This window comes from Haliotis cracherodii, unplaced genomic scaffold, assembly GCF_022045235.1.
Source record: "Haliotis cracherodii isolate W230 unplaced genomic scaffold, xgHalCrac1.p SCAF_10, whole genome shotgun sequence".
Classification (NCBI taxonomy): Eukaryota; Metazoa; Mollusca; class Gastropoda; order Lepetellida; family Haliotidae; genus Haliotis; species Haliotis cracherodii.
In genome coordinates this window covers 13,892,410-13,906,522 of record NW_027266265.1, presented here as the reverse complement: position 1 = coordinate 13,906,522, position 14,113 = coordinate 13,892,410, and the positions used below count along the sequence as shown (strand labels likewise).

The 14,113-nt window shown below is 40.9% G+C and overlaps 1 protein-coding gene across 1 annotated transcript; it reads left to right on the top strand.

Annotated features, from left to right (window-relative positions):
- Positions 1-1,360: 1,360 nt before the first annotated feature.
- On the top strand, positions 1,361-13,811 carry LOC139454086 (MOG interacting and ectopic P-granules protein 1-like). Its single transcript, XM_071235582.1, has 2 exons — positions 1,361-1,513; positions 6,050-13,811. The coding sequence occupies exon 2, from the start codon at positions 6,050-6,052 to the stop codon at positions 9,650-9,652; it is 3,603 nt and encodes a 1,200-aa protein (XP_071091683.1). The 5' UTR covers positions 1,361-1,513; the 3' UTR covers positions 9,653-13,811.
- Positions 13,812-14,113: the final 302 nt, after the last annotated feature.

Below are 14,113 nucleotides of genomic sequence, written 5' to 3'. Positions count from 1 at the left end.
TGTCCATGACCACTGCAAGACAAACTATATCAGTATGTTAAACCATATACCTTTGTTGTTTAAAGACGACGGCCTGTAAATAATCAAGTCTGGACCATGCAAACAATATAGTAATTGACATTGTAAGCAAAGATTCACGTCGTACGGTGACACGCAATCAGGGAAGGGTGGAGTCTGATCACGTGATCCACTTGGTCGAATCTTACGACCAGCATAGGTTGGTAGGGTTCCTATTCTAACCGTAAGCCCCACTGACAGACGTTTTATAATGTACCTACCTTAGAGATGGTAAACACTTCGGTGACTGGTGGTCCCAAATTTAACGTAGGCTTGTGAGAGGCGTAGAAACCAACCCCATGTCAGAGACCATATATCGGTATATGGTCTCTGTCCATGTGCAGGCAGTGTCATGCATTCTCCTCCCCTTTTCAGACAAGGCATCGCACATCTGCAGTCGCCTGTATGATCAGTAGTCTTATGATAATACATTGATGTGCGAAAACAAGCTCCGACGAACGGTTTCAGAATTCCAAGCCAAAGAGGTCGTCATGAGAAATCTTGGCACGTGATTTTGACCCTATCTATTCTTGGTTTCTTGCAATGTCATCGTCAACGCACTTTTGCAATAGCGTGGCAACCGAGGTGAGGCGTTAGGAAACCACATGCATGGATGTTAGAACAATCCGCCTCTGTGATGTCTTCTGTCTGGTCCGTCTATTGAGTTCACCAGCAGTGTTGTATCCTTTCTAAGTTCTCTGGCGGGAGTGTTTGAATGTGTTAATGTGTGACACGATGATTATTGATATCAATTCAATTCACTGAACAAAGAAACCAGACTACTCGATAAACCAGTATGCGCCCGAAAGCCGTATCTCTGCCTGGAAGAGGTTTACGTTAAATTCGTACCGTAATTCATAACATTTAAGTGTCTCAGCACACACTGGTTGGCGTTCATTTGCCTTGACGTCGTTTCGCATGGATATTTTTCTGCAACGTTACCATACGTTGTTGAATAAATGATAGAGGCTTCGCAGGTTGACGTGAATTTCGGGTTTACGTCTTTCAGTCTGACGTCAAACCAATTAGATACGCCTTATTGCGTCGTCCAGGGGGATTTTGGCGTGTGCGGAACGTGAAAACGGCTACGGCGGCCATTTTGGCCTTCACCCACACGTTTGACGCTGATAGGCTCGGGTTTGTGACGTCACGAATATGTAAATGAGGACGGCCGGGTTATGGCGGCCATCTTACTTTGCCCGACTGTAGGCTATTTTTGGTAACAAAACGTGTGCGTCTGCGTGGTGGTACAGAAGAACCGTGATTGGTCGAAATACCATATTATGCATGCCGGGTATGACGTAGCTAGTGGGGCGAACTGTACCACGTGACCAGTTGGCCGCCATGATAGATTGTCGTAATGCGGGAGAGTATCATGGTTGATTCCTGAACCGAATGGCGGATCGGTGTACGGAGCTGTAAAATCACCTACACACTCACATCACTGACTTGAAAAGTGAGTATTCACATATATCCGACCAATTGTTAGAAATAAGTGTATAAACAGGCTCTATGAAGTCCCAATGTATATGATTGGGGTAATATAACACATATTCAGCGGTAGCTATGAACACAGCAAAGCTTCGCGGCGCGCGCCTTTTCCCTGCAAGGCGGATAACCGAGCCATGTTGAGAAATGTCTTCCGACGGCCCCTACAATAACGCGACTTGGCGTGTCGTTTATGTGATTAGTTTAACAAATATTAAATACAAATGAAATAGAATATCAAGATTAGACTTGGAAGCATTGTTCAATTAGCAACTAGAAGTAATGTTTCTGCGGGTTGGTGAATTAGGGCATTGTTTTCTGGTCGAGAAGGAAGTGCACACCCGGACGAGACTCATTCAGGTCGCTGATATTGAACATGTGCTGGACTAAGATAATCATATTATTTTGAAACAACTATTCTGATTAATTTAAACATATCGTGATTGCCACATGTTTGTCTTCTTATGTTGCGGTTAAATATAGTTTTTGAAGTTCGTGTAGGTTGGTAGATCTAGGTATTTTTCGCGGCACCACAGTATTTAACACAAATGTGAAATATTGAATATGATTATCATAAAGTCTAAATATTCAAGTTTAATGCTAATTTTTAAAACTTGATTGATTTTTCCTTTTTGACTGTTTTAGTATTTTGATAATAGTATTTGTAATGTAGTGATAGGGGATTTTATTTTAACATACCCGCTGAAGATTGCGTGCAACAATGACTGATCAAAGAAAACTCCACATTTCATGGGAGATTTTCATCTAGAAATATTGTTTGTATATTCTCACTCAGGAACAAGATTTGATCAAAGTATCGCGTTTTACACTGGTAACGTTTTTATTCTTAAGAAATAGAAACTGGGAAATGTATTTTAGTATGGCTATCGGTAGTATAATTAAATAATACCAACATCATAAACTTTGGTGGCAAGCCTTGGTAAAACTTCCACCTGTATTCCCCCTCAAATATATATATCATTGAAAGGATTGAGCGGCAATGCATACATATATAACTTTGGAGGGGGGAAACCGGCTGAAGTCTTTCCTCCAAAGCATATCTCAGTTATGTAATTCTATTTGATGGCTATTGGGAGTTATCTATTCTGACAATGAGGGTGGGGTTGACAATCAACTGATCAGTCAGGTGGGGAGGGATTGGACAGCTGAGCTGTGGGTTTACCCAAGACAATTTCAGTTGCTTGAAAAAGCATATGGTTATTATCATATGAGATAAACATGCATTTGTAATCAATACAGAGCCAGGTAATCCGTAGCAGAGATTTATTTCGGATTCTGAACCAAATTTGAATAATATTAATAATTCATTTTTTCAGGCTTTGGATTGTTAATGATTATTTTCGTTAATTCAGATGTATTTATAATTGCGTTCAATGCAATAATGTAAACTAAGTTCAAAGTCTTATTATTAACAAGAACCGGGAAATTCATTGTTCCAAGTTTGGAGTTCTTTCTGACACTTGCTGCTGTCTGTGGGCCTCTGGAAGGTCAAGATAAATCCCTGTGTAGATTTATCTGTGCTAAATTGAATTTGGAACTGAGAGTGCAGTGGGAGGGCTAACCATGACATATTTGTATCCATGAATTTATAAAATTTTGCAAAATGAGTTTCATTAACATGTGGGTGCAAGGCTTGCCTGACTTACCATAAAGTCCAGTGTTGCAACTTCCTCCCAGGTCTAATAGATAGTAAGATTATGGAAGATCTGTTGTTTGATCCCTTTCCACGTTATACCCATCTTCCCGAGGTATGGACGTTAACTGACTGTTAAAGTCAAGTTTCCACCTTTGCCGAACTAGGCTGCAATTATGGAGATACATTTTGGCTGGACTAATGTGTCCATGCATAGTCTAATCAAAATCGCGTATTGAACTAGACATCCGGTTCGTAAACATGGATTTCAACGTGCTGATTTCAGTTGACTGCAGGATTTGCAGAGTATGTATACCGCCAACTGGGCGTTGACAGATATTCTGCAAATTCCTTCATGTTTTTAATCAAGGTGCTCGCGTGATTTGATGCACTTCGCTGGGTAAGACCTGTTTTATTGCAACACAGATCTTGACTATCGAGCAGAACTTAACTGGGCGCTGCTGTTTTGTCTGAAGCAAATGCAAGAGATATGAGAGATGGAATCTGACTGGTCAGTAGGATGGACATAACTCGTTATAGCCCCTGGTGGGTCTACGATTGAGCCTAGAAATTCCATCCTAGTTCGCCAAGGGTGGAAAACTGGACTTTGCTTCAGGAAGATGCTTTATACCAAATTAAAGATGGTGCCAGTTGCAGCGTTAAGATAATGTATATGGAGTCGAGACAACAGTATGATTACAGAGAACCTAGACCAGCTGTTTGATTTGTATTAACATTAATAGGAGATGGGATATGTGATATACTAAGATTGCTAGCTTGCATACAGCTGAATAGCATCATGTAAATTAAATTTCAAATAATGTGAGAATATTGTTATCCAGAATTGTCATCAATATCATGGTTATCGGTAATGCAGAACTGGCACAAATATGACTGTTCAAAATTAAGCATGAAAGCCCAGGTGTCTTTTGTAATAACCCTCATTTTAAAAATTACGATTTAGAGAGTATGGATTCCAGGATTCCCCCTTAATTACAAATGCTATATACAGTGATAGAAACTGACAGTTTTAGTCCCCTAGTCCTCATAATGATAACATATAGCAAAACCCTTATAAACGGCAAATAATTACTAGGCCTTCTGATACCTTAACTATTGGACAGTCTGGCAAGGACTAGTGTCACTTTCTAACGCTGATAGGGGCAGTCGGGTAGCCGAGTGGTTAAAGCGTTCGCTCGTCACGCCGAAGACCTGGGTTCGATACCCGACATGGGTACAATGTGTGAAGCCCATTTCTGGTGTCCCTCGCCGTGATATTGCTGGAATATTGCTAAAAGCGGCGTAAAACCATACTCACTCACTCTAACGCTGATATAACTGCAGTCATTTGTTCTGAGCGTGAATTCCAGAGGAGGGATCATGAAAAGGTCGGAGGTGTTAATTACAAGTATTATTCTTGTGTGAAAAACATGACCCAGTAAAGTAGTGGCGTGGGACTATCCCTTCTTCGCACAAGGATCATGTAATAATACTGATACCAGTATAGCAAACTCGTCTCGGGGTGGGGGTAAGCATGAGTAGCCAGTTGTTAAAGGCGTCGCAAATTCACTGTGTGGTGTTGCTTCCCCTGATCATTACCGAAACCTATGTTTGTGGGTTCAAATTCCAGTTGCCCTGATTATGTTTCTATGTTTGTCAGAAATCATACCCATACTAATGGGTTTCACCAAGGTGGTAAACGTCTTGAGACCTGCATCACTTTGGGTTTTTCTCCCACAGTAAGCTGACATGCCGCGATATAACTGGAATACTATTCAAAGCTGTGTTAAACCCAACTCGCTCACTTGTCAGTGATAGTCTGAGTTTCCCGACTTTGTATTTCCTGAGGAGCTGTTCATGTGCAAGGGGAAATAATTAAGAACACCTATATTATCTCCCCTTATTGTCACCTCGCACTGCATGTTTGTGGTGCCACTGAAATAGGCATCACATGCTTTTACTTGTGTGCTCTGGTTCAGTATTAGGCATTGTACACGGATACAGATCAATATTCTCACTATTTTATAGTATTCTGCATTTTGATTGGGGTCAAACTATAATTACTAACTTTTAGTTAAACCTTACTCAATTCAAAGGTTACAAATTGAATATTTCTTTCTTACAACACATAGTCTTTAATACCTTATATCCATCACATTTGAAAGGCAATTTTGCATATTCTGAGTTGGGAGTGTTTATATATATATATAAAAAGGAATTGAATCATATTTTCAGTCAGCTATTTTGCATGGTCTTGTGGGTTGCCTGATGCTAAGTCTTTCGTGACCTCATTAACCCTCAACGAAACATTTTTTTTATGTGTGGATTGAGTGTCGGTCCACTGGTCCTATATTTTTTTCTTAGAAATTATCACCTACCTGATCAACCAGTTTTCAAGCTTAGTTCTCATCTGAAATAATACGGGGGCAGGGGCAAAGGTGGCCCAGTTATTTTCACTGTGCAGAGTTATGTTCCTTGGGCATGCTTTCTGAGGCAGAAAGCAATGGCTGTGGGTCCGAATCCTGGTTTGCTCCAATTATGTTTCTAGGTTTGTCAGCACCATACCTGTTCTCGTGGGTTTCACCAAAGTGGTAAACGTCTGAGACCTGCATCACTTCAGGCTTTCCCCCCCAACATTAAATTGACATGCCATGATATGACTGGAATTCTGTTCAAAGCGGCATTAAACACAACTCACTGAAACGATCAGTTGAAGAGTCTTACAGTAATAAAATATGTCATCCATAACATTGTTAAGCTAATGAATGACATTGTGTTAAGCTAATGAATGACATTGTGTTAAGCTAATGAATGACATTGTGTTAAGCTAATGAATGACTTGTGTTACAGATGGATGCTGCCAAAGGTGAGACAAAGGTTGAAAATCCTGTCCAGAATGGGGACGTGGAAAACTGCGATCCTGTCCAGGTCAAGAAAGGTGTGAAGACGGCAGGTGATGACGTGATCACTGGCAACTCCCAGGAAGGTGACATGGAAGTGGAAGGCAGTGCTGCCAAATCTGAAGCTAAAAAACTGGAGAAGACTGATAGTGAGAATGTCAATGACTCTGAGAAGACTGGCATCAGTGGCGACCAAAAGATGCCAGCTGCTGGAGGTGACAGTGCCACACAAAATGGTGCCACTGTGGTGGATGGAAGCAATGCTGAGAGTGGAGCTGATGTGAAAGATGAAGTGAAAAAGTCCGATCCAGATTTGGAGATCGTGTCAGATGGCGACAGTGGGAAGAAAGCCGATACAGAAGGGGATAAAGTGGAAGTTATTGCAGAAGATGGAGATAAAACTGATAAAGGAGGGGAGGCCAAGGGAGATAACAAAGCTGAACCTGTGAAAGAGAAATCAGATGCTGTTAAGGGTGAAGAAGCAAAGAAAGGCGACAGTAAAGATTCTGGTAAAGGGACCACAGCAGAAGCTACTGAAAAAGCTGGAACAGAAGCTTCTCCCCCTAAGAATCTACGAAAAAGGAAATCTGTTTCCAATGGTTACAAAGAAGCTGAAACATCTGATGATGATGATTACAAGGACATGATCGTTGAAAAGAAGTCTAAGAAGGAAGAGCCACCTAAGGTGGCCACAGAGAGGTCCGTAAGTGTTCCTGCAGCTGCTCTCAAACCTGCCTCTCAGGTAGTTCCCCTTGCTTACAATGTCGGCCAGCCCCTGTCCCTCCTTGGAGCCAGTATACTACCCAATCAGCAGACAACTGTTCGGATGGTGATCCCCTCTGTACAAAATGCCATCCTTACACAAAGTGGTGGATCAGTTATCCTGTCCCAGCCACAAACATCCTTTCAGGGTCTGACTCTCAACTCAGCAGGGGTGGTGCTATACCCACAGCTACAGGCCGGGTCTGCGTCTGCTGTCATGTCCACTATGCTCACCACTGCAGCACAGAAAGGCAGCATTAAAACCACCCCAGGGATATCCATTGTTGGGGTCACAAATTCTAAGAAGTCGGGCGCTGTGACGTCAGTGACTTCTTCCAAACAGTTAAGCAAGGTTGATAAGGTTGATCTTCGTCCGCCCAGTAATAGCTTCGAGATGATTGAGCTTGTCAAGTGGGAACTGAAACAAGGTATCTATCACAGACCCAAGAACTTTAAGCTGAAAGCTGATTCCGAGCTGGGCTCTGTTGCAAAGTTTCTACGAGATTTTGGACAAGATCTTGTGAAGGAGTCAGTTTACAGTGACTTGGTAAGAATTCAGAATAGGAGGAGCAACCAAGGTAAGCTGACTGACAAAGAGAAACAAGATTTCCATAAATTGAAATCAGTTCATGTAGAACTTAGAGAAAAGGTTGGACCTGTGAAACTATCTTTGTCAAAGAAGTGCAAGTGCGGATTTCAGACAGAATCTGAAAATGTGATGTTCTGGCACAAGCAACATCCACACATGACGGAGAACGACTTACGCTGTGCTTGGTGTGATTTTGAAACCCGCAACAGCTCGGCCTTCACCTTCCACATGGAGGCTGAACATAGTACGAAGGCTCGATTCGTAGAAAAACCACCTTTCTGGGAGTGCAATCTCTGTCCATATGAAAACAACTTGCGAAACAAGCTTACACAACACAAGTTTAGATGTATCAAAACTTTCAAGCTGAATTTGAATCTCCACCCGTCATGGATGCCTGGCCCTGAGATTAATTATTGCCTGGAGAAAACATTCTACAAGAATCCAATGCTGATGAACATGAACCGCCTACAGCAGCAACAGCAGCAGCAACAACAACAGCAGCAGCAGCAACAGAGAGCTGTCACACCAATCATGCCAAAGGGTCAGGTGATACAAAGCGGCAACCAAGTGGTTAAGACCATTCCATACGGTCAGATGAACAAGGGTCCCATGGTCAACACTCAGGCCTTCAAGAATCCAGCTCTGCTGGCCAAACTTGGACAAGGACAGTCTCGGACAGCGTTCCAGGCTCGAGGAACGGGTGCTCCAAATGTGAACTTGTTCCGGGGTCAAAATGCCCAGCAATTTGCAGTGAAAGGTAAAACGAATGTAACATACATCAGACCCCCAAACACCAATGTTTCGACCAAGATTAACAACATCATCAGCATGAACACCCATGTCCTGGACAAGGGCTCTTCTGCATCCAAACCAAACTCTGGCTTTGAAGTTTGTGAGATCTGCGGTGGCTATGTGAAGGATCGGACGGCTTTGAGAATCCACTTCTTCTATGCTCACCGGATTGACATGCCACATGGTGTGTTTGACCGTGTCCACCCCCCACTGTATTGTGCCACATGCTTCGCCCGTTTCTGGACAGCACAAGGTCTGCAAAAACATCTGGATGTCCACAAAGAAGACTCGTCTGGAGGGGTTGCTGGCAAATGCATCGTCTGTCTGCATAGAGTACCCAACATACTAATGCATATGAAGATTGTGCACAACAAAGCCTTTGTTAACTTCCTAAGAGAGTGCAAATGTATTTTCTGTGGGACCAAATGCAGCAACAAGAGTGTTGTAGAGAGCCACATGGCAGCAGTGCATGGGGTCGTAGTCAAGTCTGGCTCGCAGCCTGATGCATCGGCCCATACCCCACCACAAGCAAAGCCAAGGCCTACCAACCCCAAGACGACTCCAAAGAGTGGCAAGAATGATAACCAGCTGGTCAAAGGAAGTGTATGTGTGCTGTGTAATCTCAACTTTGGCCGCAATGTTGACTTGACCCGGCACTGCATGCGAGTCCACCACACCTGTATGAAGTGTGGCATGGTCGTAGCAGACAAAGAGTCTCTGCTGCGGCACACATGCCTGGAGTCTCCATCTGGCCTGCGAAACTGCGAGATTTGCAAAGAGAAGGGTTTCCATCCGGCCTACCATGTTAAACACATTCGAGATAAGCATCTTCGCAAGCTCTCCATCAAGTTAAAAAGGTTAGATGCGAAGATAACAGCAAAGTTTATCAAGAACCCCATCGTTGCCAAACCGCAAAAGATGACCGCTGAAACCATTGAACTGTCTGATGATGATGAGCCTGCAACCAAAAGGATGAAGACAGACAAAGGGGAGAAGGCTACAGCTGTGTCAACTGTTAGGACAAAGAAATACAAAAGTGCTGCCAGGAAAGCAGTACGGGAGGAGGAAGTTGTGATGCTTAGTGATGATGATGAGAAGGAGGAAAATGCAGATAAGAAAAGGGAGTCTGCAGGTGACAAAGTTGATATAGGTGAAGGTAAGAAAAGCCCAAACATGAACAGTTCCAGTGATAGTAAAATCACATCTGAAGTAGATGAAAAATCGTCAACAGAAAAGGTGAAAAGTGAATCTGCATCTGACAAGACGGAAAGTAAATCGCCAGAGAAAGGGGAAAGTACTGTGACATCTGACGTTAAAACAGAAGCAAGCAAAAGTGACGACAAGGAAAGTGCGAGTACAAGCAAGGACTCTAAAAGTGATAAGGGAAAAGGGGAGGAGAGTAAGGACTGATGTCCATGAGCCAGGCTCACCAAGACAATGAGACCAGTGTACAAACGTACGCATATTTAAAACTACCAAGTTTTGTGTTGGTGGTAATGTGACGGTTCGTGTATTCTTGAAATGGAGAGAAATCAAATGTTTTTGAACTGGTCAAACAATTGTACCTTTGCAGACAGACAAACGCATTTATCTCTGTCTGTTTAGCATCCTGTTACTTGTTTTTTCAACATTTCATGTACTTATTTGTTTGAATGTGGGATCAAGAATGCCATACAGATTATTACTTGCGATTTGATTAAACTGCTGCCTTATGACGACAACATGGAAGATCTGCATAATACAATATTGGAAAGAAGTAATGTTTGGGTAGATTGAAACTGTTTCAACACTTTTTAGATATTATTTTTCCGATTACCTATTCTATAGGAATATCTGATGTATGTCATTACCAGGATGGATGGAAACTACTTCAATTTGCAACTGTTTGTTTGCGATGAATTTCGAAACTTTTGTGATTAACAGACTTCATTCATACATTTGATCCAGACATGTTGAGGGGGTGGAAAAATTAGCTTTTTTCTTTGAGATTTCAAATGGACATAGGCAATATGTTTCCATGTGTCTTTGAGGGGCAGTTTTAGAAGTCAAATAATGATAACACAAATCAGGAACACATCTGATGTCAACTTGTGCAGGGAAAGCATGAACCACTTGCCCACAGGAATCTGCCCAGCATCCTTTGGGCAAGTACAGTATTTGTACTGAGTTGTTCCTCTGTTTGGCTGGTTGTTGGTTGGACACAATGAGCAGGCAGGAAAGTCTTTGGTTTCACTGAAGTAACTGTTTACAGCGTGGGACACTGGACTTTCCTCCCATGTTGAGCTGACGTGGCAGGTTCCACTGGGTACTGTTTAACACCAACACTCACACTTATAGTCAGGGAAGTAACCAGAAGCTTGAGTTTTTTTGTTTTTTTTTGACATTTAAGAAGAAACTAGAGGTGTTCATGTTGTGTCTTGCACCTTTGTGCTCGATTGACAATATGAGAATGCCCCTACTTTTTTTTTAAATGTTCGGGTTCATATATCAACATGTAGAACGTTTGTCATCCATGTGTGCAAATCAGGGAAAATATGAGGCACTTGACGAAAGAAAACTGTCAATGTTAAATAGTTCATTATTGAATCAATGAAATATTTATTTGGGCAAGTGCTGAAAAAGAGGGTTTTTTTAATATTTAAAACTGGCTTCCACAGGAGATATTTTATAGCTACAGTGGGGTTGTGTCACAATGCTTTGTGGTCCATTGTCAGGAGCAAATAACATGACTTATCACCTTGACACTAAAGCTGGTTAGCTGTACTGCTTGCACTCGAGACACTGGTTATTGTTTACAAACTGAAAAAGTTGGAAGGATGTTTTTTGGACAATAAATGGAATGTCACCTTTGTCTCATCATAGGTTTAAAACTCCTTGGCAGGCCTCAGAGTTTTAAACTTTTCTTGATGATTGTTGAGATATTTGATATCAAATGACACATTGGTGAGATTCTTGAGTACCCATGGCTTGTGGAAACAGCTACAACAGCACTTGAAAACACCAGCTACTAATAGTTCTGTTTTATTGAACTGGCATCAGATCTTGTTCTTGAATGCACAGTATAAAAGTGACACTTTTGTATCATTATGTGTTTCCTTGTTGCCATCAGTATATCATGTTCTGTAATATAAGGGGTGTCACAGCAAGCACACACATATACCACACATATACCACGCAATACCATTCGTATCTTCCTTGCAATATGATATGTATCATACTTACCTGGTTAAATACACATTGTAATAATTACCTCATGGTACAATATGCATCAGCATTCTTAACGAGCAATTACATGTGTATCATGATATTTTTCACCATGGCGTTATTGTCTAAGCTTCAATATTACATGTTTCGATTTCAGACAATTCTTCTATAAATGTTGATATTGAACCAGACCTTACAAAATTACAATAATTGACTAAACATTGAAAGTAACTTGTGCACAGCATCTTCTCAAGGCAAGGGAAGTTACCTAACTGTAAACAGTCCAGTTTCCACCCTTGCCAAACCTGGCTGGAATTTCTGGGCTTGATCGTAGCGCCACCAGTGGCTATGACAAGTTATCACCCCTTCTATGCCCCTCCTCTTGACAATCAGATTCCAACTCTCATCACATCATTTGCATTTGCTTCAATTCGTTTTTGTAATATTAAGGGTCTTTCTTCGTGAAGTCAATCCAATCATGTGAACACCTTGAATAGAAAGATGGGAAGATTTGGAAAATATCTGTTGATACCAAGTTGGCAGTACACATACTTTGCAAATCCTGTAAATGACCAAAATCTGCACAGCAATTACAAACCGAATGTCGATAACATAGCACAATTTTGATTGGGCTATGCATTCATTCATTAGTCAAGCCGAAATGAAACTCCATAAATCCAGCCTAGTTTGGCAAGGGTGGAAATTTGACTTTTACCGTTAACTCCCTTGCCTCGGGAAGATGTGTGCACCGGTGCAGTTTTACTCTTTTCTTTCTCGAACTCTTGTATAACTGCCACTGTGGTAGCCTTGAGTTATGTTTCTTACCTTCAATGTGTGTGTTGAACTGGAGCCGAAATAATGCATATACAGGTCTATAGTCCTTGCCCAACTGCCCAATAGTTATTGTTAAGGTATCATAAGGACTAGAAGAAATTTGCCATTTTTAGGGTTTTGCTATATGTTGTAAGAAGAACTAGCTGATATATACTCTTGGTAACTACAATAAATTGTGACACCCCTTTTGCTTTCTGATTGACCTTCAGCAACCCATGCTTGCCGTAAAAGGTGACTGTTTGTTGTAAGAGGCAACTGATGGGATCGGGTGGTCGGGCTCGCTGACTTGGTTGATGCATGACATCGATGCTCATGCCAATCACTGGATTGTCTGGTCCAGACTCGATTATTCACAGACTGCCGTCATATAGCTATATATTGCTGAGTGGGGCGTTAAACAACAAACAAAAAATCTGATTGACAAAGCGTGACGACTGATCATTTTCAGGATTAATACCCTGTTAGGTGGTGTTGGATTTTTGGGTATATGGATGACAGATATTTATGATTAGTAAAAGGTTAATTATGCAAATCAAGACAGGAACACCATTCTTAAAGTAGCTGGATTTCCTGCCATGTATGCATCGGGAACTGTAACTACAGACATGTTTGTTTGTATGTATATATACCATGTACAAGTGTTCATGTTCAGATATGTAAATAAGATTAATATGTAACATAAATATATCTGAAACCTTGATCACAAATTGTGATTTCTATCATAAACCAAATGTTGGACTGATCAGTTCCATTCACAATCACAATGCTCTATTGGTTTGTCCAGAGGACTAAAAATGAAAACTTTTATTTTGTCCCATTTATTTTTAAAATACATTAGATTGAATAATGGGCTATATAATGGCTACATTCTCAGTCTATTACAACACGTGGCTGTTACGGCCGTGGATACCGTCAGCTTGGGGGGCCAGGGAGGTGTTTCCCTAGGGACACATGCTATTCTGCAGTGAAGGAGAGCAGTGCTCTGGTTTATTGGATGTCTTCAGGTCAGAACTATGCATTGTTTGAAAAGTATCCATCATGTAAAAGAAGCGATGGTTAATAAGTTGAAATGAGAGAAATTGAAACTAGATATTCTTGTCTCTCATTATGTTGTCTCCGGGCAGACATTTCTTTCTGAATCCATACCTTGAGTCATGGAAGTTGTTGCATCTGTGTCATTGAACACATATATTTTAGATATTTATTCCAACTTATTACAAGTGTATACAAGTAGGGTAGAAATTGTACTTGGTCATCCGTCATTTGTTCCTAGGACTAGACTTTTAAGATGTTTTCATTGTCGATTCTTGTGTCATAATTTATGTAATCTTGTCAATTTATTTGTACAACTATTTTGAACAGGATGCCTCCAAGAGGAATGTTAAAGATCCTAGTCAATTGAATAAATTGCAATGTTGACTTAAAATTACATTCCTTGTTCATGAAATGACATTTGCTTTGGGAATTTGTAACAATGTGAAGTTTGAACAGTTGTTAAGAAGTTGATGATCGTGAAATGAAAATCGAAAAACATAAATTCCGTTTTCTTTCATTTTTATTAGTCTTCTAATTATCTCTTAGTCTACACAACTTTCAAATTAGGTTTTAATATAAGCACGCCTGAACCTGCTAGAACATCAACATCATCACGAATCATGCTAATGGAATAATTTTGTTAGTTGTTAATAATTAATCCGAAAATCATGATCGAAATTCTTTGAATAAAAGTGAAACATGCCCATTACAAATTAAATTATCAGCACATTGTAGTACCCAGTGATAATGAGATACAAACGACAATAAGTACTGTTTGCAATGTGATACAGATTTAAT

What these genes read in the sequence shown, in the direction of transcription:
- LOC139454086 (XM_071235582.1), top strand. Translation starts at nt 6,050, where the DNA reads ATGGATGCTGCCAAAGGTGAGACAAAGGTTGAAAATCCTGTCCAGAAT.